Source organism: Pteropus vampyrus, unplaced genomic scaffold, assembly GCF_000151845.1.
Source record: "Pteropus vampyrus isolate Shadow unplaced genomic scaffold, Pvam_2.0 Scaffold40, whole genome shotgun sequence".
In the NCBI taxonomy this organism is placed as follows: domain Eukaryota; kingdom Metazoa; phylum Chordata; class Mammalia; order Chiroptera; family Pteropodidae; genus Pteropus; species Pteropus vampyrus.
The window spans coordinates 3,173,570-3,201,561 of record NW_011888821.1 but is presented as its reverse complement, the minus strand read 5'-3'; the positions used below and the strand labels follow the sequence as shown (position 1 = coordinate 3,201,561).

Sequence of the window (27,992 nt, the reverse complement as noted above, 5' to 3'; positions counted from 1 at the left end):
TTTTGTATGTCAGCCATACTGTGTGTAAGGCAAGTACTCAATTTTGCTGTTTTAGCATGAAAACAATCATAAATGACATACAATGAAATGAGTATGGCTGTGTTCCAATCAGACTTTATTTATGGACATTGAAATTCAAATCTCATAATTTTCCCATGTCACAAAATGCTATTTTTTTCTAACTATTTAAAAATATAAATAAATCCATTTTAGCTCATGGGCTGTACAAAATCAGTTGGCCCTTGGACTGGAGTTTGCTGACCTCCAGCTCAGAGGCTTACTGTTGTATCACCAGTGCTAGAACTGTTTATGGCACATAGTAGGTGCTCAATAAACATTTGTCGAATGACCGAACCGATGAATCAATGTCATTTAATCCTAACAGACCAAACACCTAGAGAATGGCTTCACTTATTGGTTATAACAGAGTTATCAGGAACCTTGGGATTCTAGCTTAGGCTACAATTTGTATGAATCTGAAACATTGTGGTTTAACTAAGGTGTTATAGCTCATAAGTGTCATAGTTGAATTTGAACTTGGGTCTTCTGACTCCAATTCTAGGGTCCTTTTACACTACTGAATTTGCCAGTCTAATTCAACAGAGAAAGCACTGCCGAGTAGCTGCCTGGTTGGTCACCAAGATTGTCATTTCCTCCTAGTAACTCTACAGGGCTCTGGAATTGTTAATTAGTATCCGAGATGAGGATAATTGGTTTGTATGAAATTGGATGGACAGGACAGAGTGACTTAGGCTTTTATTTTATTTTTATTTTTTGAAATATCAAGTCTTATTTGGCTCATCCTAGGGAGATCCTCATCTCCCCCACCACCTTCTAATCACATTCTTAACAGTGGGCAAAGCTGTGGTTAAGCTTATTACTGTTTCCTCACCATTAAATCTTCTGTTGGCCTTAGTATTTCAAAAGATCCTCTCACTGGAATACTTTAGGGCTCAGACAAGCCTGGAGCAAAGCAAAGTAGTTCGGGGCCAGAGCTGAGCAAAGAAAAACGATTGTGAAAATACCATCTTATCTGCAGAGGATTGAAATTCTGATCAGTGTGCATTTCTTCACAGCGATGGATTTCACCCATGCACAGCGCTTTGGTTAGCATCTTTGTAATAATCAGCCGGGCCTCAGGCACCCATCCCTGGCTCACCTTTTCATTCGGAAGAGGGAAAGCATCTACCTCAAAGATTTAAATTTATTGTTTCTCCCCAGATATGAAAAATCAAATGCCCACCAGAGACCTGACACCAAGTTCTAAACACTTCAACTTGCACAACCCTATTACTTCTCATGGGTAAGAGGATAAGATGCTCTGCAGCCGATCAATACCCCCGGGTCTTATAACCTTATTTTAAAGCTCGGCAGACACTGTCAGTGAGGTTAACTTTGAATGCTCAGGGCCGGGAGCCAAATGGAATTGGCTGTTTTACATAATGCTGAGTGAGGAAACCCATCAGCTTTTGGCCTGTTCCATCTCTCAAGTCCGATGTGATGCACTGACGCCTCCTGCTTCCTAAGTCTGCAACTTAATCACCTAGAACTTACCTCCTCTCGTAAACTGTTACATATTCGGCCCCGAACTGTTGCCACTTTTCAGGGTTTTTATGTTTGAAAAGTTGCCCAAGAGTAAGAGAAGTTATATTTATGTTCGTGCCCAGCCTTGTCATAATTTTCAGGCTAGTAAGAATGAGTTGATAATCTCGATAAATGAAAGGCCCTCTCTGCCATCAGCCCAGCATCGGAGTATGCCTCTCTGGCCTGCATCCTAACTCTTACTGGCAGCTCCACCCAGGGAACAGAGCCGCTAAATATCATTCAAGCAAATACTCTCAAAAAGAGCTATTTACTCTGCCAGATTGCAAATGGCATTTTATTTATCTTACAAGTGGAAACCACACTGATCTTTGAAATTTACCCAAAAAAGTACGTTAGAAGGTCAAAGAGAAACCTTTACAGTATTTTTTTTTTTTAAATCGCCTTTGTTAAGGTGTTAAAAATGGTTATGACTAGTATTGCTAAAGAGGACTGACCTTCGGTCAAGTTCTGGTCCCATATTATGTGCTTATTCTTCCCCCACCCCATTTCGGTATCTGTGATTGTCCCATCCCCAACTCTGCCCCACCCCGCCACGTCTCCTGATCTGCTTTTGCAGACCTATGAGTATTCTGGGTTTCTTTTCCAGGCCTTTAAGGGGTTCAACCAAGTTTACGGTTGAGTTTTGATAATAACAGATGCAGCAAGGTAAACAGAGTCGCATCATCTTGGCCGTTAGCATCTCAAATACAACATGACACCAAGGGAAGATGGACTCTCCCTTCTAAAGCCTCTGTAAGGAACAGAGTTGACCACAGAGGCGAAGAAAATGGCTAATCAGCTGTTAAAGCCTTAATTACATTCCTCTTGGTTGAAATCTTCAAATTACCTAATTGTCACTCACTTTACACATGAGCGCTGGATTTTTTTTCCCCCTGATTTATTATTCTAATCGTCTCATTTGGATGTCGGTGCTAGCAGCGGGGGAATTCAACCTCAGGCCAGCAAGGGCTCCCTGTGGCTCTCTCTCTGCTGGTGGAGGCATTTGCACGGTGGAATTCGAGGTCCTCGGGAGAATCAGTTCATGGGTAAACTGAGGAAATAAAACTGACATACGTGAGGGAAAATCGCAGGACGACCACCTCTGTCTGAACTTCGCAGAAAAAGACGTCACCCGTCTGCCAGATGGGAAGGAAGACCTCAGGCGTCCCGGCTCCCGGGACACGCTTTCTGCGGCAGGGTCATTCCAGCTGGTCCCTGGAATAGTCCCTCCACAAAGCCATCCGCTCCTGTTTGCCTTAGTATTTCCCGAAGCAAACCTGAAGGCAACCTTGAGACTCTCAAGGCGTGGTAATGGCTCAAGGCTCTGACACCAGATGGCCTGGGCTCAGATTCCAGATGCTCTCACTTGCTGTTTGATATTGGACAAGTCACGTATGCTCCCCGTTTCCCAATCAGTAAAGATGATCATGGCCTCGTTCCTTACAGGATCGAGGATGGAAGGAGAAAATACATGGCGAGGTGATCACAGTCCCTCAAGAAATGACAGTTATTATACTCGTTAATTATTTAATCCTTATTATAGCCCATGGGGGTCTGACTGATACAGAAGTTACACAATGAAGGACTCCTAAGAGTATGGGTAAAAAATGAGTATTAAGAGAGAGCATCTTTTTTATGTTCTGATTTTTCAAGTCTCTCGTGTTTTATCATTCCAATGTGGAACCAAAAAGGGGAAAGAAAACACTATTAACTGTGTAGCTAATTACCAGGACACATCACGTATGAGGGCACACCACGAATTAAAAGGAAACCAAAGACACAGGACTTCTTTCCACCCTCGGAGACCTGGGGACAGAGGAACGGTGGAGGACTGAAGATCATAAATGAACTTCTGGAGGGAATGTTGGCTCATTGTTCCAGAGAGGTTGAACAAGCATTGAGCTTTCAAATCTGAGTTTGAACAGGCATTGAGCTCTTCTCCTGTTGACTAAACATCAATAGGGGAAGAAAAGCAACTATGTGGGTTGTTTGTGGAATTAACGGAGATCAAAACACATCACCATGAATTACCAGATCAGTGCTGGGTTCCAAGACAGCTGACACTGTTATCCGTACAGGTATTAGATTACTCTGAGAACAGTTATTACAGGAGGAAAAAAAATCAACTGCTCCAATGTGAGCTGTGTAACAATTAGGCAATTCTGAAATTTCAACTGAGAGGAATTTAATTAAGGCTCTAATAGCTGATTAAACTCATTTAAGATCTTCTGGCAACTGCCACTGGTTACATAAGTAACCCAAGAAGGGAGATTTCCATCTTTTCTTATGCCGTATTTAATCCTGCTGGGAGCCATAGGTGTGATCCTTCAGGTGCTTCTCAAAATCTGGTCCTTCGACCACCTAGAACAGAATGACCTAGATCCAGGTTGCAAAGTCCGGTTCCCAGTCTCATTGGGGACCTACCAGTGCAGACACCCCTGAGATCTAGAGGTCACCTTCTCAGCAGCTGCCAGGGAGAAGTTCTTATTCATGCTGAAGATTCCTAGTCCCACCACCTTCGATGATGGCATTTAAGACAGTGCATCCACAGGTAGCAGACACTTTCCCTCAGTATCTGAAAAGCAGTTTTTAATGTCACTCTGTCAGTGGCCATCTGAGGCCCCAGGGCATTGAAGACAAAATAGGTTTGGCCCACACCTGCTTTTCAGCAGTTTCTTTGTAGAAGCAACTGTTCAAATATACCATTCAGGGGACAACTGCATTCCAGTGAAATGTGTGGTTTCAGCAGACTAGCTGTTTTGAACAAACTTTAGCTTGGGTATGGGTTTTCAAAAAAAAGAAAAAAATCCTTGGACCCAACCGTACTCAGAGCACATTTCAGCTTAATATTAAGCTGTGGCTCAAACATCTGTGTTGTAGTTTTCAGATCAATCAAATTAGGATCTGCCTTTGGTTTCAAGCAGTAACCCAAGACACAAAATTACTTGTGTGTAAACTCGCTATCAGCTTGCTTGTGCGTGAGACTTGCATGTAGAGGCGAGGAAGTGATGTTAATCGATGATGCTATTTATGCTAAATATGGACATTAAATCATTTTAAATTTCCTTCACGGCCATTTATCGCGTGTCCTTTTGGAAGACTTTATATTTCAGATGGAGAGAAATTGGCCTCCTGATTGCTTTGTTTTTCCCCTTAAATTCATCTTCCTGAGGAGTTAATTACTCATATTTTCTCCAGATTGAGAGTAAATCACTGCTTATTATCTGGACTGAAATGTTTTCCGATGTTTTGCACACGTGAAGTGTTTGTTTTAAGGCCCGTTTCTCCTTGGTTATGAAATCACCCGGTGAGCTAACCGGAGCCAGTCGAGCTGGAGCATAGGCAGCGTGATCTCCACTTCCATCATTGGTTTTAATAAATTTCCTCTCTGATTTTTAATTTTGCAATCCCTATTGTCTTGTCTCCAAGGAGAGGAGCTGAGTAAACAGGCCATTTTCCTCTTTTAAGTTTGAATTCTAAGTAAAAATTGATGCTACGCTGCAGTCTGAATCGAGTTCAATTTAGCAAATATTTATTGAACCGGCCTGTGGGTGAGGGCTATAATATAGCTGACGTGGGTCTCATGGCTGTAGAAGACTGCAAGGCCAGGCTGGATACTCAGCAGAACTATAATTCAATGCAAACTGGGCCATCGCTCCCACTCTCAGACAATCTACAGGGGGTCTCTAAGTTCTACTGAGTCTACCACTTAGAGATCTCGTGAGTTCATGCCGACCTGACCCACACTGACATGGCCTGTGTCAGGCTCATCCAGATAAATGCAGCCACCTCTTAACCCATCTCTCTGCATTCACGACTCTTTTTAACCACAAGCCCTGTCTCTGCATTGCTTCGGGAAGAAATGTTCTAACGCATCAAACTGATTTATCCCCTCCCCTGATTGAAAGTTTTCAATCAAGTACTTACCCCCCACTCCTCTACACACTTCAGTTGCCCTGAGAATAAAGATAGAACCCTTAACAAGCCACAGCCCAGCTCTGCTGGTCTAGCTCATAATTGGAAGCCACTTCCTATAAGAAGCATCTTTTGGTTCCTTCCAGAGCAGCAAGCCCTCTGCTTCAGTAGCATGGCAGTTACACTGCTTTATTGCCATTGAGCTTTGACTTCCCCTCTCTAACCAGACAGGAAACTCTGAGAATAGGGTCCAGGCCGGGACTGTTCACAGCTGTAGCCCCAGAGCCTCCTGCAGAGCTGGCACCGTGGAAAGTCCCAGACGCATGTGTTGAGTGCCCGCATGGACGAGTGGGATAATGCCAGGGAAAGAGAAAATGTTCTGGAGGCACAGAAAATGCACAAATGAAATCCAGCTGGAGAGTTAAGTTAGGCTCCCTGGGAGAAGTGGTATTGGAGCCAGAAGAATGGGTGGGATTTCAGTCGTGGAGATGATAAGCTGAGGAATTTCCGGTAGAAGAAATAGTGCAGGCAAAGGCAAGGAAGTGGGCGTCATTCGACACGTGTGTCTGGTGAGAAGTGAAAAGCAGATGCATCACTGTGGCTTAGTATGTATGTGTGTGAGTGTGTAGAGGTGTGAATATATGTGTGTGCTAGGTATGTGTGTATGTGTAGTGGTACATGTGTGTGGGGCTGTGAGAGTATGTGTGAGTATTGTAAGTTTGAGTGGGTATGTGTGTGTGTGTGTGCGTGTGTGCGTGCTTATGTATAGGTTTATGTATGATGTATAGGTATATGATACAAACACACATACAATATACATGCGTGTGTATATGTACACATGTGTGAGTGTGTGTAGGTATAAGATATGTGTGTTTGAAGGCGCATATGAATATGTTTTAGTGTGAGAGTATTTATAGGGCATACAAGAGACAGAAAGAGATATAAAGGGGGAGAGGGAAAGAGAGAGAGAAGGGAGCATGTAGTGAGGTTGGTTGGACCTAGATCTAGGCCCCTTTAACATAAAGGGGAGTCTGAATTTGATTTTATAGGCAGTATAGGTTATGGAAGGATTCAAGTAGCAGTAGACATGTTATTTTGCTGTTTAGATATATGTTCTTAGGGAATGGCTTGGGAGCCCAGGGGCCCAGTAATGAAGTGATTTTAATTGTCTTGTATAAGCATTTCACGAATAGATCAAATGAGATCAAACACTCATATCTCTTTGAAAGGAGAAGCACACACATCTATTAACCTAATTTCTTCCAGACCCTTGCAGCCTCTGCAGCATATCTCTGAATTTATCCGGGCATGAAGGGGTGCATATTAACTTAAAACAGTTTCTGGAGCTGAAATTATCTTTGCTCTGAGAAAATATTGGCTGAACATTTCAAGAAGTAATCACTGCCCTTTCCCAAAACATTTTTTTAGGCAAGAAGAAGAGCAATCACTTTCTAAAAGCACTGTATTTAAATTTTATCGATAAGAACAAAGTTAATTTATCTTCCTAAATTTCTTTTGACAAAATAACTTTTCTCCATCAGAAGTCAATTATTTTTTTGTCCTAGAAAATATATTTCAGTATACTTGCTGAAAACACTCAAAGATTTATCACCAAAATTCAGTTTATTTTGAAGGTGAAGTTTTTTTTTTTTTTTCTTCTTCTCCCACACAGTCTTATTTGGGTGAGTTTGGGACTGTTTTTAAGTACAAAAAAAAATTCATGATAGAGATAAAAAATCATTTGTCCTCACCTTTCTCTTGTGGATAGGTTGTTTATAAGAATCAAAACAGTGCTAAGAATAGTGCCTAATACATAATAAATGCCCAGTGAATGCCAATTATTATTGTTGTAAGAGCTCAAGCAATGCATTCCTGACTTTATCGCTCTCTTCTCCATATTTCTTAGCTCCACATTCAATCTCTGATTGGGTCTTCTGTCGTTACCCTATCCTAGTAACCCCAGCCAAAGTCCCAGGGAAGATTCCCATTGGCTCAGCCTCAGTCATTCCTTAGGGTGCAAGATTCCATAGCTGAGGCACACGTGGACACATTGATCAATAGACTAGAATTTTCCGACTCATGGACACTTTAAAAAATTCAGGCTGTTATGTGCATTCATTCCGTCAACAATTATCTATTAAGTGCCTTGTTGTGCCAGGTCCTGAGATGGAAGCTGGGGACATAGAAATCAATCATCACATATATAAAATCTCTGCTAGATTGGAGAATCATAATCTAATGATTGAAACATAAACGCATAGATTGTCAAGGTATAATATTATTAAGCAAATGGAGATTAGATATTTAAATCAAATTAAGGGTTTATGAATTAAATCTGAGATCTTCAATATAATATGGAAGAAGCGGGTGGGTGGGAGTATAAATGAAACAAGACTGGTAATGAGTTAGTAATTAATGAAGCTAGATAATGAGAGTATAGAGATTCATTCTACTACTCTACTTTTGTGTCGTTAAATATTTTCATAATAAAAAAAGAAAATAAATTGCGGGAGGCAAAGAACCACCACCTTTGGGTAGGTAATGTACGGATAGCTGCTCACGATGACCTCCACGGACGCTGTTCCATTCTGGTTCACAGACTAGATGAACTCTTAGGGTAACGCTCCTTAACAGGACCTACAGGCCTTGGCCGGCTTGGGGTGCTTTCCCCTCCTCCACCCCTCCTTACTCCCCACCCACTTGGATTTGCAAACTCAGTGTAAACGTTGCCTCCTCTGGGAAGCCTTCTGTGATTTTTTTTGCCTTCTTTCCACTCTTAGACCCATTTTTTTCCCTCCCAGTTTGTATGATGTATACTTGTGTGTGATTATTTGATCTGTGTATATCTTCCCAATTAGTATAAAAATTCTTTGCAAGTAATATGTTAGCACCACAGTATCCTTAGTGTCTGGAAGCCGTTCAGTAAATACTTAGGGAATGAATGAATCTCTGTTAAACCTGTCTACAAACACCGGACTCAGTTATAGTCCCTTGTACACAGAGATGTAGGAGGGGAAAGGGAAGGATATCTGTTCTCTCCTGTCTGGTAGATAAGTCTCGCAGTTGGGATACTTGGAGTTGGAACGGGAGCCGATCAGAAGAGTCTGTCAGAGAGCTCTCAGGATCGAGGGCAGTGCTTACACAGCAGCTAAGGCTCCTGATCGAGTTTGTCCACCCACAGCTTGTTTCTACACTTCTTGGCCGACCCATGGGTGCTTACTTAGACATGTTGGGAAGGGAAAGAGAGAGAGAAGATTTGGGAAGTTATTGCACTCTGGGAGCTCATAAACTTTTGCAACCTCTCTCTCCGTGAGTCAGCCTTGGGCTGGAGCTTTCGCCTGCCTCCCACTGCGTAGTGATGTGGTCAATGACAATCACTGAAGACCTGCTAGCAAGACAGTCTTTATCTCTGTGTATGTTATCTGGGACCTTAGGAGCTGTCTCTGCAAGGAAGGAAGGGTCTTGGAGCTATCGCAGAATCGGCGTGGATCAGTTAATAGAAGCACTAGTGGGAAAGCACCTTTGGACTCAGCCAGCCACACACTATGGTCTGGTTCTACCACTCACTAGCTGTGTGTGTTTGGGCAGGTTACGTAGCCTCTCTGTGCTTCAGTTTTCTGAATCGTGAAGTTGGAAGAATAATCTTCACCATGTAGGATCTGGGAGGATTTAACTAAGTGGTGACATTGGAACATTTCCTGACTGTACAGAAGCACTCAAAAGTGAACACTTCTATAATTGTTACAATTTTGCATCAAATGCTATGGTGGAGATAGGTGCAAGGTTCTATATTACTAAGGAAGGCGGATATGCCTTTATAGATTAGGTAATATTTAAGCTGTATCTTAAATGCTAACTGCAACAATAATAAAATACTAGCAGTTATCACGTATGTTATGCACTAAGTTCTGTGCTCAATGCTTCATGTACACTTTTGGCCCATTAAATCTTATTACAGTTCTGAAAAGTGTATCCTGTTGTTATCTGCATTTTGCAGATAGAGAAAGTGAAGCTCAGAGAGGTTAAGTGACTTTTCCAAGGCTTCTCAGCTAATGCATGAAGCCAGCATTAGCACTTATTTCTGTCTGACTCCAAAAGCCATTCTCTAACGCACTGAACTATCCAGCCTCTGGGGGGAAAATAAAAGGGTTGGTATGACATGTCCCCAAAGGCTAAGCTTGGATATCTCCTTATCAATGCATATTTATTATTATTGGTTTGATTTTTGACTTGCAGCCAGCCGATAGTTCAAAGAAGGCAGGGATCATTCTGTTTTTACCCATCACTGTTCTCAGGCTCATACTTGGTGTTCAGCAAACCCATATTGAATGAATGAAGAATTAGATGGGCTCAACACTCCCTCCAGCTTGTGTTACGCCTCACAGCATAGGTAGATCAACATGTTTGACCAATTTACTCCTCTCCCTATCTTAAGAAGGAAGGTATCAGTGAAGCTGGACAGTTTCGTAATTGGCCACAACATTGTTTCTCTACAAGCAGCAAAAATTTTCCAGTCCAAAAGATGAGGTCATCTTAGAGAGCAATGATTGCCTCGTCTCCCCCACTCCATCACCCTTCCTGGGGTCTGGCGAGTCTGAATCCTCTTTAAGGGCCTGAAGTTCATTTCTGGTGACACGTACGTTACAGGAGGAGAGGTGAATGGGTCGTGTCAACACAGACAAGCCTGGACTTGGCACTTAGCTTTTCAGATGAGGTGTTTTCCTTGAGGTCGGTATTACAAATAAAGATCTGACCCGCGGTGTCAAGCAATCGCGCGTGGGAGAAGGAGGAGGAAGGAGAAAGTGCGGTGCCGGGGGCAGCTTTCTCCCAGTGTGTACGTGAATAGTGCCAATAAGCTGTCAAATAAAATTAAGGTTCAAAACATACAGCCTTCAATTTGATTCCACTGCGATGCTGACTGCTGCTCAAAGGGAACACATCGATTCTATTTTGACAGGTCTCGAGGTACACTAAGCAGCAGCAGTCTCCACTCTGTGCCGGATTAATAAAAGTTCACCTTAATTTGCAACTTAAATGGAACCATATCTGAGCTTGACGTGATGCTTCTAGTTTTCCTACCTGCTCTGTCCCCCACCCCGTGTCCCTCCCACTGATCTTCCCTCCACTTCATCTTCCTCTCCCCTTTTCTCTTTCTTTTTCGTACTACTGTTTGTTTGTTTTCTTTATCCTTTTAATTGTCTCTCTTCCATACTAAAAAAAAAAAAAAAGTATGTGGTCCTTACTGTGTGCCCGGCACTATGCTTTTCACGAATTGCCTTATTTAATCCTCATAACGTCCTTATAAAGTAGGTGGAATTGTGCCTATTTACAGATGGGAAAACAGACACTCATAGCGATTAAGAGCTTGTCTGGGGTCGTATAGCAAATAAGCAGCAGAGTTGGAGGTTCAAGCTCAGACCCCCCTGATTCGAAAAGTCCGTGCTGTTTTCATGACATCAGTGATCTTGAACTCTGTCAGGACAATAGAACCACCTGGAGAGCTCTATAACAGTATTAACACTTAGGCAAAACCCCCATAATTTAATTAGTCTGGGGAGAGTCCAGGGCATGGGGGATGCCCAGTATTCTGCTTGCCCTTTATCTCCATTTTTCTTAGCACGTAAGCACGTAAGTAGGTAGCACCAAAGCCCGTAGATGGATGAGGTTCTTCTCCCGTACCTGTTACAGAGAGGGACTCGTCTTTCTCACAGTCAGTAGTGCAAGAAAGCACAGGTGTGGCTTTGTCTTTGTGATGCAGGTGGGCAAGTGGGAAAACCACACCCTGAGCCTGAGGCACGCTGTGTGGCCAAGGTACAAGTCCTTTTCAGACTGTGAGCCAGACGACAACCACCTGAGCATCGTCACCCTGGAGGAGGCGCCCTTTGTCATCGTGGAGGACATAGACCCGCTGACCGAGACATGTGTAAGGAACACTGTACCGTGTCGGAAGTTCGTCAAAATCAAGTGAGTCTGGGGACGCTGTCAGTTGAATGTGTCCAGTCCTTTCATATAGCATGTATCATTGATTATAACAATGTCTATAAAATAATAAAATACGCTATGAAATATACTTTATTATAATAGGTCTAATACGATAATAGACTTTTAAAGACTTAAAGTCTTTACTTAAAGTCTTACTCCAAGTGGTTTGCATTATTTACTTTCAACAACAGCAACACCAGGTAAGTGGTTTTGACATTGTAAACATGGTAAAAACTAAGTTATGGGAAGATTAAGAAGCATGTTTAAAGCCATTCAGCCAGTAAAAGGAAGAGGCGGGACTCAAACGCTGGTCCGTCCGACTCCATCACCATATCCTTAGCTATTATGCTGAATCAACCCTCCCTTTCAACCTTTCCTTAAATAATTATTTTATATTTTTCTGGCTGTCCCCTCCCCGCAACCCCGTACCTTCCACTTCCTTCCATCTTTCTTATATTTCCCAGATCCAAACTATTCAAACATTTTCAAAACTTGACTCTATTTGGGAGTCAACAGACACCTTAGCCATGACTTCCTGATGCGATCGAGGTAAACTCAGTCTCCTGGCGATTTCCTAGCTCATCGGCGGCAAAGCAAGCATCACATGTATGTCACTTCCTATTTTATTACAATTGAAGAAAGAACCGAATTTTTTTTTTTTTTTTTTTTTTTTTAAATCAGTGCTTCTGGCGAAGGGTTCTTCCTAATCTGTGTACCTTTTGGAAAAGCGTAATGCTTCACGGCCAAGTCCATGTCCCTGATTATAGTCTTTGGTCTTTGCTAATGCAAATATAAACAAAAACACCACCCTCGTGGGGGATTCGCCAAAGGAAAAGGCCTCCCGTGGGATGGGAATCTTTTTTCCTGAACAGATTTGGTGTCTGATGAGGGCCCTCTACTTATCAGACAGTCCTCTTGTCCTCCAGTGGCAGAGAGGAGGAAGCAGGCTCTCCTGTCTCTTCTTATCAGGTCACTAATCTTGTTCCTGGAGGCTTCACCCTCAGGACTAAATTACCTTCCAACAGCCCCACCTCCAAACAGCATCACACTGGGCATTAGATTTTAACCTACGGCTTCAAGGGGACACAAACATTCAGTCTATACCACTCTGTCTCTATCTTTGTCCCAGTTTTTATGGCTTATAGTTCATCTGTATTTCCCCCTCGATTATTAGCTTCCTAAATATAGGGAATGTAGCTCGTTAATGTTCGTACCCCCAGTGACCAGCACGGAGCATGACACTCCAATGTCGGTGATGCTTGAACAGATGAGTGAAAGGACATTTTCCCTCCCACATTCCAAATTCCAACCTAGATTATTATTATACAAGATGCAGATCCCCAGAGCTCAGCTCTTGGGATAAAGATAATTTTTTAAAAATACGATCGCTAAAAATATTTTGAAGGCACATTTTGGTTTGAAGAAATTTTTTTTTTTTTTTTTTTTACCAATAAGCAGCCACTTTGGAGTTGAAATTCTGAGTAGATTATTCAACAAATAATGATCAGCCTTTTTTGGAGTTGTCAGCCTCTTTGGAGTTGAAACTTTGAATAGATCGGTCAGCAAATAAGTACACATTAAGCGCATTTTATGAGATAGGCACAGTGCTGGGCGTGGGGAGTACACCGATGAACAGGGAAGACAAAAGACAATGATCTCGCAGTCATGGAACATATACAGTTAAAAACAATTCAGCCGATTAAGGACCAGGGAGTTTCGTGTTCTGAGAAACCTTATGAACGAACGACGTAAAGAAGGTGGCGTGATCAGAGAGCAGCTTGAAGAATGTGAGGCTCCCTTAGCTCACACAGGTAGCATTTAAGATGACGTACAATGGATAAGCAGGAGCCAAACACGGGAAGAACTGGGGCAGATGCCTTCCAGGTAGAGGGAACATCAGGTGTGAAGGCCCCGAGGCAGGAAAGAGATTGGCACGTTCGGGAAGCAGATGGAGGCCTAGTGCAGTGCTTGAGAGCGATGAGCTGGGAGACGATGGAAGGGGTAACTGGGAAAGTTATTCAAGGAAGTTGTGATTTGGGTGGGTGGTCTTGGGGCCGAACTTGATCAGATGAAGAAAGCAGAGTATAACCTCAGTGGGGCACCTCCTTTATATAACAATGCCATCTCCATTTCAATAGGGCCTTAGAGCTGAGAGCAATTGATCACCAAGTCCTGAGTCACATTTGTATGGAGACAGTAAGCCCCCAAATAAATGACTCTCTTTGAAAGAATTGGCTTTTCCACTGATGAATTTAACAGGTTTAAATTCACATTTTTGGTTCCCCTGGGAGGCGGTGGCTTGTCCCTTTCCTTTTGCCACTTGGGGACCCAAGGAGTTTACTGTGCATCTAGGTGGCCTTGGTCTTTGATTTACCTGAGAGCAATAGAAAATTACTAGGATCCACTAACCCCGACATTAACACAGGTTAGATCAATTGCATTTCTTAAAGGGAATAAATATTCTTGAGGCAGCTTGATTGGTTCCCAAAAGGATTCCTGTTAGATAACATAGTGGTATTTGTTTTCTTAATGGTGTTCTCCCAGAAAAAAACCCTTTGTCTGTCACTTTTGGTGAATGAGGGGGTCTTGAGGGCACACTTAAGTCTTCTAAAGACACCGGTAATAGGAAATGAGCTGAGAAGCCAGATTTTTCTTCTAGCCTGCCAGTCGAATGTTAAAGCATGCAGGAAAAATTGAGGAATATCTGGCTTGCTACACAGGGAGAAATGGCCGTATTGTCATTTAATGCCCTGAATTGTCAAATCGTTGGCGAGAAGAGAGATGCATTTTTAAGCGCTTATGTGAGAGGTGCTTTAAATACTTTATTTTATCTTCCCACCTATCTTGCAAGGTAAGTGTCGGCCTCCACAGTTTACAAACGAGTAAATTGAGGCTGTGTGTCTCTGAGTAAATTGAGGCTGTGTGTAAAGAGACCCGTCTGAGTTTTCACAGCCGTTAGCAGCGGCCCCGGGATCTGAAAGTGCCTCTGCCTGACCTTCACGGCCGTGCTCACATCCACTGGCCACGCTGGGAAACTGTGGAGCCAGAGGGTTGGATGGTTTGCGTCCTCTTCCCTGTATTCGTTTTCATGAGTTGCCCTTTATTTGGGGCGTTGGTGGAGAGCTGAGGGAGATGGCAAGGGCACCATTTCTGAGATGTCTGTGTAGTTACCACACCCCCTCCACACGCACACAAGGGAACCAACAGAATTTCTCAATTACGAGCGGGCTGTGTTTCCATAACCCCCAGGATAAATTCAGGTGTTTCGTTTGCGGCTTGTCTTTTTCATCCTGTGTCCCCAGGGCCTAGTTCCATGTCTTGCACAGAGTTAGGTACTCGGTGGTTGCTTGTTGGGTGAAAATGCCTCAGTGACCATTGGAATCTAGAAATGCTTCTCTTAGGGGATGTGGGGGATAATTAACTCATAAACTGACTGAGGTGCCCAGCGAGGCCAAAGATCATACAGGTTACTACATGCCTGTGACTCTGAATCTTAAACCTGGGGCATTTGTAACTCCTGTTGGAACTCTCTCGGGAATCTTGACCAAGTGAAGGAAGTGACTGTGACAGAAGAATGGAAGAAGATATAAATAGCGAGACGGGGAGAAGAGACTTGGAAGCATGCCCTGAGGAGCCAGGAGGAAAGAGAATTTGATTTTGAGACATTTTTCAGAGAGCCACAGATATCAAGGAGGAAGTCATATTTGGACATGCCATTAATTTCGTCTACTTAGGACACATTTCTGTCCTGTTTATGGCTGTCGTAACTCCAGCCTGACCCGCTCTGTGCTGGGAAAATGGAGGTGGGGGCGTGGATAGGAAGGTACGTACTTCCTGTTACACTGTGGAGTTGAGTCCACCAGCCATTATATGTGAATACATACAAATGTGTTTACATCTCCCACGGCCCCCCAAGCTGAGTGTGGCAGGGTCAGACCAGGGTATCCAGCTTCTAGACTAGAAGATCTCCATGCTGGTCCTGGCTGGCAGAAGCAAGTCGGTTGAGCAGACCTTGGGAATGAGAATGGAAGAAGGCAGTGGTGAGGGCTGATCGGAATAGGTGATCAGTGATCTTGAAATAAGGAAAATATTGGGAAAAAAAAAAAAAGATTTCATTTTGCAATCTACCTCCATTACTCCAAGTTATCTTGTCAGATTCATCCATATTCATGAATATAGATGTCAATATATACCAACGGTGCTTGATGTGTGTGTGCATCCAATTATATATGTAATATATACTCACTGCAGGTAATTTAGGGGGGAAAAAAACCCAAAAATATGAAAAAGAAAAAAAGACATTTCTCACCATTCAAAAATAGCTGTGCCTCATATTTCATTGTTTTTTCCATCCAGATGTTTCATAAGCTCATCTGTTTTCTCATAGCTATGATCATTCTGTACGTATCACTGTGTAACCTACTAATTTCATATGATGTGGAAACGTAGGTGTTTTCCTATCGTGATGTTGCATTTTCAGAAACGTCATTAAAGTGCTTAGATGACAGTTGAGTGTGTACATGTGTCGAAAATGGAATATTCAAACAAAGCACATGTCTCGTGACTCAAAGGCAGAGGGTCAGCTAACAGGATGCCTGGATGCACTGTGGAATCAGTGTGCTGCCCAGAGAGGCCTCGATCCTCCTACATGAGCTGTCTAAGTACCTTTTGCTATCAGTTGACAAGGCCCCCGTTCCCTTCCCTTTTAATGGCATTCCTGATTTTTTTTGTGGGAGTCCTTTGAGTATGACCTGGTCAGGTAAATAAAGCAAGGTGGCTGGCTCAAAGCAGTGAATGTAACCTTGGAAGATTAGGATAGCTTTTAAAACAGCTTTTAAAACACTCTGTTTTAATAGCCTCCCCCCCCCTTTTTTTTCCTGATCAAGGACATTGCTATTTAATAGTGTCACTCTTTATAGTTCCTGCCATGTAGGGAGGGAGGGGAATGTTATGAATGAGCCTTCAGTTGACAGATGACTCTATTAAGAGACATTGAAGCCATGGGCCCAGGCAGAAAGTAAACCTCAGGTCTCCTGTTTCTTAGCTGAGGTGTTTTCCTCGGTAAGGAAAATGCCTTGCCTAAGTCAGGCGCCCTTATTTTCATCCTCCTGGCTGCAAATCTCTATCTGCAATGATAGGATAAAGCAAAACTGTACCTCATCTACGAAGTTCTCATCTTCCTCTTCCATTTTCCAGATAGTTTTTAATAATTCAGTTTAGATTAGATGACTAAACTCTGGTCTAAAGAAGTTGCATGTAATATAAACTTTTAAAAATAAGAGGTAGTAACTCTCACTGTATATTGGAGATACAAATATTACCGAATTAAGGGAAGTGTCATGGAGATTAATCCAGTAATTAGTATAAAGCATTTAGCACAGTGCATAGCCAATAGTAATTACTCAATAAATGTTAGTCATTGTCATGATCACTGTCATAATGAAGAACGCTTTCTACTTTTGCTATCATACACTCACTGTGGCCTGTCCTTGGAAAAGCCACTTCCTCATTTTGAGCCATAATTTTCCATACGAAAAATAGTGGAAGAGCGTAGCGAGTGATTATGAACAAATTTTCCAGTACTAATAGTCCATGGTCTCGGGATTTTTCTCTACAGTAATTCAACCAATGAGGGAATGAATGTAAAAAAATGCTGCAAGGGCTTCTGCATCGATATCCTAAAGAAGCTTTCCAGAACCGTCAAGTTTACCTATGACCTTTACCTGGTGACGAACGGGAAGCACGGCAAAAAAGTTAACAACGTGTGGAATGGAATGATTGGCGAAGTAAGTTACCTTTTCACCCCACGGGATCTCCTTCAGACTCAGGGCCTGAGGTCCTCAGGGATGGCGGGGAGGGTAGGTAACGACGCTGTGCTTTTCTCCTCGCATCCAGGTAGTCTATCAGCGAGCGGTCATGGCGGTTGGCTCACTCACCATCAATGAGGAACGTTCCGAAGTAGTGGACTTCTCCGTGCCCTTCGTGGAGACGGGAATCAGTGTCATGGTTTCGAGAAGCAACGGCACCGTCTCACCTTCTGCTTTTCTAGGTATCTGAACTTCAGAGTCACTGTGACTTTTCTACAAGGAATTATGGGCATTTTGTCTCGTTTGCTCAAAAGATGGAACCAACATATTCCAAAGCGTGTTGCATTTTAATGATCCCAACTCTCTCTTTTCTTCAGTTAACATCTTTCATTTATCTTTAACTTGGAAAAATCTGCTGAAAAAAATAATCACGTATTCAGATACTACTGGTCTTGATTGTGTAGAATGTAGACTAGTAGATATCTTTCTTAGAGCCTTGAAGACATTTAAAAAATAAACCCGTCTGTCCACAGTTAATTTAAATTAACCCATAAACCTTTATTCAGCATTCACATCCCCATCCTCTATCCCTCACTAGAATGATAGTTATTTATTTACTGGGTATAAGAGTGAAAATAATGATGACTGCACAGTGATTTATACCCATATTCTAATAAACAAAATGGAAGCAGTCTGAAGAGTATACACTGATTTAAAATTAATGGAGTCATATTTTAAATGTGACTACCCTTTAAGCTGAATGGCTTATGAAGGAGGAAATATTTTACTCTCCTTTTAACTATTTCATAAATTTATGTTTTTACAGAAAAAAATTTTTAAAGCAAAATAGATTTATATTTTCTATCATTTGGTTTTCTTTAGCACTGTAAGTACATGTGTATTAAGTAGCCTGCCTGGAACATAGCCAAACTTTATTTATTTTTCTTGAAAGAAAAATGTTTTGTTGAGTCTGGTTGTCGTAAGTGGTTTTTGATAATGGCTATCTTGAAGATCATGGAATTGAGATTAATTTCCCCTTGGCACTCCCCCAGGAGTGAGTTTGTCTCAAATTTGGGGCGATTAAGGCAAACATTGACCCCTAGAAGAAAACTATACAAGAGGTGGGAAAAAGATTAAGGTCAACTAAATTCCTTACATTTTTTTAAAGACCAAAAAAACCAAACCTTTGTTCATTAGAGAATTCAAACTTCAGACTAGAACCAATTTGTGGACACCAACTCCAAGCTTATCATCTTAATTCTCCACTGTCTTCATTTACTTGTAATGTCAGCATCCAGCAAAACTTTTTATGCTCATTTGCTTAAGTGAAGTGTTGACTAACAGGGTTTTGGATACTGCCTTACTTACAGAGACATACGGTTGTGCAATTTTCTTTTTTGATAATCCATTTAAGCTGTTGGAATCCTTACCACTCACTGGCTTTCATTTTGCACTGGTCGCTTCAAATTTCATGTAACCTTTGTTTGTATTACATGGCCTTTGTCAGATACATGCCTCATTCTGTTCCTTTTGTGCCTCAGTCACGGATAACAATGGCCATGCCTTAGTAAGGGAGCCTCACTGTACCATGAAATAGGCATCTGACTGATCGACATATGCAACACCTACAGAATCTTGATGCTGATTGGATAGACTCTTACTGATTAATCACTCCTAGTCATTCCCCTGCCCCATTCCCTCTCGGACCCTGGAACAGGGATCTTCAGCCCCAGAGGTTGAGAAAGGGTTGGGAGAAGTGAATTCATGGAAAGGGACCTGTTTCTTTTCACAGATTGGCCACATATCTCTTTACTGAACTAGAGAGAATGTTTAACCAGTTTATTCAGAAAGAAAAAATATCAGTTGGCTTGTTTTACAAAAATGGGCCACTGATATCAAATCTGGCCTCAACCCAGGTTCTTTAGATTTTTATCTTACCTGCATTAGTAGAACATTTCCAGAAAAAGTCAAGTATTTTTGCTAAATTTAGCCAAACCTTCTTTTCTCCCTACTCTTCCTACTATGTGTGTGTGTGTGTGTGTGTGTGTGTGTGTGTGTGTGTGTATTTTTTTTTTAATAAAATGAATTGTAGCTAGAGGAAACTACTTTCAAATCTGTTTTTTCACAGTAGGCTTAATATTTTTTCTAGTTACTAAATTACATTCCCATTCGATTGGCTGTGCACCCCTTTATTTACGGTCATTATCTGCAGGTTTTGAAAGTCGTAATGAACTGTGCTAAGCTACATTTTCCCCATTCACTGGCTCAGTCATCCGGAAGAGCCAAAACATTCAAAATCTGATTGCAATGCTCTTCATTATTTCTTATTCTCTCTCCTCCGCAAACCTCATTAACTCACATCGGAAACCCTTGCAGGTAATGCCTCTGTGCTTTTGTGTAAAAATGTAACCATGAGTCTTCAAGGACAGAGATGACGTCTCTCGCAATATTTCCGTTCAGTTCATTCTAAAGACTTTCTAAGCAGGTTGGATGCTTTGATCCAAAGAAACACTGACCCGGAGTCTCCTAGATTGAAGTTCCCTCATGGACAAAATGTTGACTCTGTTTTAAGCCAGTAGAGGTTATAATCCAGTTATCTATACATATTTCTGGGTCACTCCTTAGACATTATAAATATAGTTTTTCACCATTGTTCTAACGCTTTTCTTTGCTGTGAAAGGTGTGGTTGTGGTTGTGGTTGTGGTTTTGTGTGTGTGTGTGTGTGTGTGTGTGTGTGTGTGTGTAGCATCTGACAATAGCAATCCTTCAGAGAACTAATAGGTACCTAACTTACTAAAACCAGAATACCACAGCTGAATCCTTTTTACCTCTGTGCTGTACTTACAAGTCAAGGGACAGATGTTGTCACATCCAAGTGAGAAAACATCTGGCATCAGTCACTTGCCCAGTTCTGACCAGTTAGAGACTAGGACGAATCAACTGCCAAATGAAGTCCACTGCGGATTTACAGATTCTGACATGTGAATGGAAAGATTCAGTAAGAATTTCCTCTTATATTTTTATAATGTTGTCATAACCTGTGGAGAAAAGGAAGTTACCAGATTAATTAGCGTGCGCGTTTTAAAAACCAGACGCCTTTGTCAGGACCCTGAACGGCAGCCCACCATCACCAATTCTGGCTGTACCTATAGAACCAAACAGCTATTTCATTTAATTTATTACATGTGTACAGGGTGCGACACATGCCACCAAATGCTTTACGTGTACGTGTCCATTTATTCATCACAGCGATCGTACTCTGGTAAGACACACTATGCCATTAGTATACCTGATGTGGAAATTACTTTAACATCTCTATTATCTCTGTTCTTGAATAATAAGTAATTTTAATCTCCTCATTATTCATTTATTTTTCCTCCTTTTTGGATACACCTCATTACCAAATTGCTATGATTTCAGGGACATAGTATTGTTTATTACTCAAGCTAAACGTAACTAAGATAAATTTCAGTTGTGGCCTCATTCATTTCTTCGAGCTCATCTTGCGTTATTTCAGTCAAGCAATTTGTGCTTGTTACCTGTTGCCTTTTGACATATTTGCACTATCAGAACTGCGTTACAAAGCATCGTTTCCAGTTTTTAAATTATCCTGTATGGTTACAGTTTCAGATATATTGGTTTCTTCTTATATAGTAAGTTCATTAACTTGGAATTTGTGATGACCTCTAGCTATGTTAGGAAGTGACAGACTTTAATAAGAAGGGAGACTGCTACCAGCCTGCTGCTTTATGATGTGACTATTACTTCATCAGAAAAACAGTTTTAAAATAATAGAATGTCTCCTACTCAAGAAGTATTTGGGGGCTTCTTACATTTTACCCTCAGAAAATGTTTGTTTGTGATGAAATGGATTATAATTTCATTGGTGTCCAAGGGCAGTTTCTTTTCAATGATGCATTCAAGTGCAGATATATTCATTTTGAAAATTTTAGTCTCTGCTGATTTCTAGCAAATCTGTATCCTGTGTGGATAAAATGGCTTCACTCGGCTCACTTTCGTCTCCTCGATCAGATTGAAATGTTAATTTATTTTACATAACATCTCTTACCTTAAGACTTAGAGCCTTGTGACTGGGCCTGGCCTTCTGCGACCTCCACATGACAATGAACTGGTGGAAAGAAACTACTTTTAGGGGAAATAATCATCTATCCAACTACTACTCCGTTCCCTCTACTCTTTAAGCGATGCTTTTTCATTGAATTATCGTGGGAATGTAACATCCTCCAATGACTTTTCAATTGCATTGAGGCCCATTACCAATGTCGACAAGGTTCTAAAATCGTAGAGGTCTCATTTGTCTGGAGCAGAAGGCGAGACAGAGAGTGTGATAGCAATGGTGGCAGAAGTAACCGTCCCAAATTCCTATCAACCCCATGATTTTAAGATCCTTTTCTAAAGAGTTATAATTCTTTCTTTACTTCTGGAATTCCTTGCACATCATCCTTCCAGCATGCGAAAATAAAAATGAAAACAGCAATGAAACCCATGCTGGTTTGCAGGAGCCACTGTGTGAGTCTAGCCTCGTTTCTCCCCAGCTTTGGTTTCCTGGATGATTCTAGGACTGTGTAGGACCCTGTGGCCTCTTTATTTGCATTCCAGCTTCCTCCCTCGATCTTACCATTCTATTTTTTTTTTTTATTATTATCCTTGACCCGATTTGTAAAATGTCATATGCTTTTCTCTATTTTTATCCTATTCTATGCAGTCTTTTAAAATACCTCAAATATTCTGTAGAATAAAGAATGGTTTAAACATCTGAATAAATGATGGCTACCTCCTTTTGAACGATCAGATTCACATTAGAGACAGTTCCTCCGTGAGCCTGCAAACTGGACCTCAGGGCTCCCTGCTGGCTATAGCTGTGAGGAAAAGCAAACTGACCGTGTCTCTAACCCTCTGGCCTGTATCTCCGCAGAACCATTCAGTGCCTCCGTCTGGGTGATGATGTTTGTGATGCTGCTCATTGTTTCCGCCATAGCTGTTTTCGTCTTTGAATACTTCAGTCCTGTGGGATACAACAGAAACTTAGCCAAAGGGAAAGGTGAGAATGCCTCCGTCAGCGTGATTCACTGTTGGCGTTATTTAATTTTCCTTCAGTGATGATTTCAGGTTTAGAACATGTTGTCCTAAATTGCCTCGATAAAAACCCTTGTGCAAATGGTTCTGGGTCACTGATGCTACTTGTAACTCACAGGGATGGGTTAGTGACTTCAACTGAAAAAAAAATGGATAAAAGAAAATGAAACATTTTATCTTCTTGTCATTTGTTGAGAAAGCAGATCTGAAGTTTTTCCGGCAATTTAAAAAATCTAAGTCAAAAGAAATCTTAAAGTCGTAGTGAGCCTCGACTTCAGGCTATGTAAGAAAATGGTTTTACATAATCTAGTTTAAGAATATTCTCCAAAGTACTGACTCATAATTTCATTTGTTTGACAATAGATGTAATTATAAAATGGTATTTTCCCCCCAGAGTTACAGTTTTCTCTTGACAGTGCCTGGCCTTGGTGCACTGTATTTGACAAAGCGGGAATCAGCAGATAGGAAATTGAATTGGAAGGCATTGGCTACCACTTATGAACAGGCTCCCACGTAAGCCAGCATTCACATGCTATACATAAGCACATTACATCATTTTAAGTGAATGCTCTTTCCCGAAAAAATGACTCGAGATTGTAGAAGACAGCAGAGCTTCAAGATACAATTATTAAAAAAACAGAAAACAAGGTACTTTAATTTGCCACCTATTCTTTTCACCTGGGAGGTCCAGTGTTGGAAGCAGCCGACAGGTCATGGAAATCTGTTAGGAACTTAGCTATATAGAAAGCCTCCTATAAAAATGCCATAAAAATCATGTCTTTAAATGGGAGTAACCCTAGCCTTCACGAAAAAGACAATGCAATTCACCAGTAAGGAGCTTTCCACCAGGGTGGAACCTGAGACAGTGTTCTGTGAGCGATCATACTGCAGTTGAGTAGGGCTTTACGTTTTCAGAATCAGAGTTTGTGCTGCGTGTGAATTCACACGTTTATTCGATGAACATTTGTCGAGTGGGTACTATGTGCCAGGCACTGTACCTGGTGCAGCGGGGTGGGGATGACATGGTGAATCGGATAGAAACTTCTAACCCCCAGACAGCTGAGAATGTAGTTGTGGAGGCAACACGTAAACACATAAATCAGTAATCACAGATGGCAATAAATCTCGAGAAGAAGGGGAGAAAAGCAAGGCGTCGTGGTGGGGTGGAGCGTTACTTAAACAAGACGGTCGAGCAGGGAAAGAGTTTGGGAAGAGATGACTTTTAAGCTGAGAGCTGGAGGATAGGAAGGATTCAGTCATGTGAAAAACCGAGGGAAAAGCATTCCCCGCAGGGGGAACAGCACATACAAAGGCCTCGGCACAGAATCGATCGTGATATGTTCAAGAAACAGCGATATGAGTGAGTGAGGTTGTGAGATGAGGCCAGGAAGATAGATAGGCTGTCGACCGCGGTGAGCGTTTCAGATTTTCTTCAAAATACAATGGAGAGGAAGAGAGGGGACGAAACATGGACAGTGTGAACCGTCACGGGGCTAATCTCTCAAGACAATTGTGGAAGAAGGAATCCAGCTGGTAAACTTTCTAGCCTCTCTGTTACAAGGCTTCCTAGTTCCTGCTCAACTGCATGCAGAAACTCTCAGGAAACGACAGCTACTTGCTTCTTTGTGCAAAATGGTTTTCCGTTTCATTTCACTGGACTTTATGGGGGAAATAATATGGCCTAGTAATCGTATTCATGAATCAGGAATTCCCCAAAGCCTTGGACAGATCCCTTGCAACTGCCTGTTTCTGATTCCGAAATAGCTGTCACTTCTGATCGACGTGCACTCCTGATTATATGAAGTAGTTCATGAAGTTAACTGGATGGAGTCTCATTATTTTTTTCTTAAGAGTTCTCAGCCTCTTGGGAATAAGCCCAGAAGATCATAAAACTGGACAAAGAGGAATAGGAGAACTTGAGCTTGAGAAGAGCAGAGTTAATTGCCTTCTCTTTTTATGTCGTATATGAATATTAGAAGTATTGCTGTGGCCTGAGTTTGGCCTCCAACGTGTGAAAAGCGTGCTCCTCCTAGGCTCCCTGCCCAGACTTCTAACTTCTATCCATCAGAATTCACTTCTGCCACTTTATTTATTGCCTACTCTGCTTATATCTCCAACTGAGGTCTAAGTAGATCATTTGTTCATATCTTCATTTACTTGAATGACATAAAAATTAACCTCTGTTAAAGGAAGAGGAAGACCTTTTTTTTTTTTTTACCATCAGATGGGGACATACATTGATTTTTTTCCCCTCGTGCAAAATAGACTTGAAAGCCCTAATGCGTGCATTTTATAGCCTGCATATTCCTCACCCCAATAAATTTTGCCATTTGGTTACACCTCTTTAATTAAATCTGTTGCAAGGCACATTTAAGAATCTTAAGAGGGACACGAAGTTGTTGCAAGGGCACAATGAAGGGGGACAGTGCTGTGACATTAAAGTTCATAGCCCATGACCCTGCACCCAAATACCTGCCGTCTGTGAAGTGTCCTAAGAATTAGGCTCTGCCATCCCATTCCCTGATGTCTCCATTTGGAGAGGGTTTTAGTTTGGTTTCATTCCCGTATTGTGCACACTTTACATCCGAATTTGAACAGGAGCAACTGCTGCAGACAATCGTATCAGAATACGAAACGCCAGTCCCTCTGAATCGCCTGGCTCTTGTGCGACGGCGCATCCGGTGAATACCGAAGCAGCCCCAACCCCCCACCCCCCCGCCACACACACCCGGTTTTACAAGGCTCTCTCTGCGTTTTCCGAGGAGATCGCCTCCCCCAAATGGAAATCACATCCAAATTTAAAACAGGTCATAACACTACTTCTCATGCAAACCCACATTTTGCATAATCATTTTCTCTTCCTTCCTTCCTTCCTTCCTTCTTTTTTTTTAAGAAACGTGGCAAAAATCCAGCTAAATAGAAATGTGGGAAGAATGCTAATTTTTAAAGGAAAAAGGGAGTTTCGTGGCTCTGGTTCTGGGGCAGTGATGGGACACTGTGATGCATGTCCACCCACTGGCAACCTTCAATGTTGCCGCTGGCCACCGCATAGTTAGTAAACACTGACAAGTGAGCGTCTTGCGAAAATGCTGAGCGTATCTTCCTGTCATTCGCAGCACCCCACGGGCCTTCTTTTACCATTGGAAAAGCTATATGGCTCCTTTGGGGCCTGGTGTTCAACAACTCTGTGCCTGTCCAGAACCCGAAAGGCACCACCAGCAAGATCATGGTGTCCGTGTGGGCCTTCTTTGCTGTCATATTCCTGGCCAGTTACACGGCCAATCTGGCGGCTTTCATGATCCAGGAGGAATTTGTGGACCAAGTGACCGGCCTCAGTGACAAAAAGGTAAGATCACCTCGCTTTCATCTCTGCCTGGGGAGCTGATCTGAAATGCTCGCCCCTCAGAAGGGAGTGTTTTGGGCTCCTGTCATCGAAACTCATCAACTCTAAAGCACAAACCAGAAGACGTTTTTTTTCTCTTAAATGGGCACATTTCTAAAAAGTTTAGGAACAGAACCGTAAGCTTACTTCTCCCAACTCTAAAAGATTCCAGATCTAATTTGGAAGCATAGTTTCCCCAAGTGGCCATCTCTCGGATTTACGTGATTCTGCTGGCGATGAGGCTTTGTGACCCAGGGAATGTTCTAGCTCTGGCTGGAGCTCATCCTCTCAAGGAGAGTGTGATATTGAGGACGATCCACTGGGCCGGATGAGGAGAAACTTGGGGTGAAGCGAGATGCTCTAGGCTGTAGGTCTCTCCTGGTTCTGAGACCTCAAGGAATCTCTTATGGACACCGTGCCTTGGAGTCCTCATAAATAACATGGGGGCAAGGGGGGGGGGTAGTCATCTCTCAGCCCTACCCAGAGATAAAGATGACAGCCCCTTTTTAGTATGTGGCCATTCAGCCCCCAAGTCAGCAGGCCCAACCCACCTGAAATGTCTTTAAGGGACATGAAAGGAGCAGAGTTTTCCTTTCTCCACTGGTCCCTTTTACTCAGACACACCTGCAGCGCCCCCGTGGGTCTGCGCTTACTTCAGTAAGGTGGGAGTGTAAACACCTGTGCTCTCCACCAAAGTTTAAGGAGGGTCCTGGTGTGTGAGTGGCTCTTCAGAAATGCGCATGGAGGAAGGAAAGAGGTAAACTGAGAACATTTTTGCTGTTGAAATTCTGGATCCAGGAAGTAAATCGTGACTTGCTAAGCTCAGCAGTGTCGGGGTTGCACCACTGCAAAGATTTTACATCTCCTGTCTGGGGATAATTTGTCTCTCTGTGTGGAATCTCACTCTCATGTCTTGTTGACATAAGTCTACACATGTGCCTTCGGCATCCATCAACGAACTGCTGAATAGAAAATCAGCCCGTGAAAAAAAGCCTTAACAGCTTGTCTGTGTTATCTGCTGTGGTCAAAAGAGGTACAGAGAGATAATGATGGGTTGGGATCTGTCACAAAAGCGCCATCACCCTCGGTAGTGGTTGGCCTCTCTCTGGTGGCTTCCCAGTGTAGCATGAGTAAATGCCACTTTACAACCCATGGGGACAAGGCCCTATATTATCTGGCCAACTCCTCATGTCCCTTCCTCTCCCTCTCGATGGCCCACTCTCTGTTCCTTAAACACTCCAAGTTTATTTCTAACGCGGTACCCTTGCACTTGCCGTGTCCTCTGCCTCAAACGTTTTTCCTTTCTTATTCTCATGGCTGACTCGTCCTTGACTTGTGAGGAAAATATCACCTCTTGAAACAGGTCTTCCTGGCCACTTCCTTGGCAGCCTGAGCTGGAGCTCCCAGAAAAAAAAACTAAATTCTAGTAGGAAGAAATAACAACAAACAAGTAAATGTAAACGGAGAAGAAAATTCCAGGCAGAATAAGTGTCATCAAGGAGCTGAAACTGATGAGATTGAAATGGATGTGGGGGAAGAGGGAGGTACTTGTGATCTAGTTACCTGGACTTAGGAGGCTCCCAGTTCCTACTTGTTAATTGAATGAGAAGATGCGTGGTTTGTGGGACACCGCAGGCAGCCCTCTGCGGTCTCCTGGGATCCCTTTTCCAGCTCTGCGTGCCCAGCCCCAGCTTCGCTATCAAAGGCTCATGCCAGGAGTCGTCACAGGATGATAGCCTTGGGCGCTGGAACCCTAATGCCTGGGAATTTAAGTTCTCCCAGTCTTTTCTGTCACCTATAAGCAACTCCTAACCAGTGTGACAGCGCAAAAGCCCCCTGCTCCATGGCTTCTAGGCAGGGCAAACTCAGCTACAAGTTACTCTCCGGAGCTCCCCGTGGCATCAGGCTGAGGCTGAGCCCTTGCCTACGATTCCACCCTCGGCTCCTTCCTCCCATTCCCTGACCACTTGCCCCCACTCCCTCCCTGGTGTCTGCTGGAGCCCTTCCCTAATGAATCATGTTCACCCACTTCCTCGGCTCAGGGTCGACTGTTGGCTTATGGCGGTCTGTGAGGTAGCGGAGAAAGCCCTGCCCTCGGCGCTGGGAAAGCCAGCTTCCCATCTCCTCTCGGCCACACACAGGCTGTGTGACACCTCCCGGCCCTGCAGCCTCGCCGCGCCTCTCACTCCTCTCTGTGAGCTTGGGAGTCACAGGCGTAGTGAGGA

The 27,992-nt window shown here is 42.7% G+C and overlaps 1 protein-coding gene across 1 annotated transcript in view; it reads left to right on the top strand.

Annotated features, from left to right (window-relative positions):
- GRIN2A (glutamate ionotropic receptor NMDA type subunit 2A) overlaps positions 1-27,992 on the top strand; it is a 376,686-nt gene that overhangs the window by 290,598 nt on the left and 58,096 nt on the right. Inside the window, exons 7-11 of the mRNA XM_011358418.1 lie at positions 11,258-11,463; positions 17,099-17,267; positions 17,377-17,530; positions 22,225-22,350; positions 25,502-25,731. Coding sequence (XP_011356720.1) covers positions 11,258-11,463; positions 17,099-17,267; positions 17,377-17,530; positions 22,225-22,350; positions 25,502-25,731 — 885 coding nt within the window. The remainder of the gene's footprint in view (positions 1-11,257; positions 11,464-17,098; positions 17,268-17,376; positions 17,531-22,224; positions 22,351-25,501; positions 25,732-27,992) is intronic.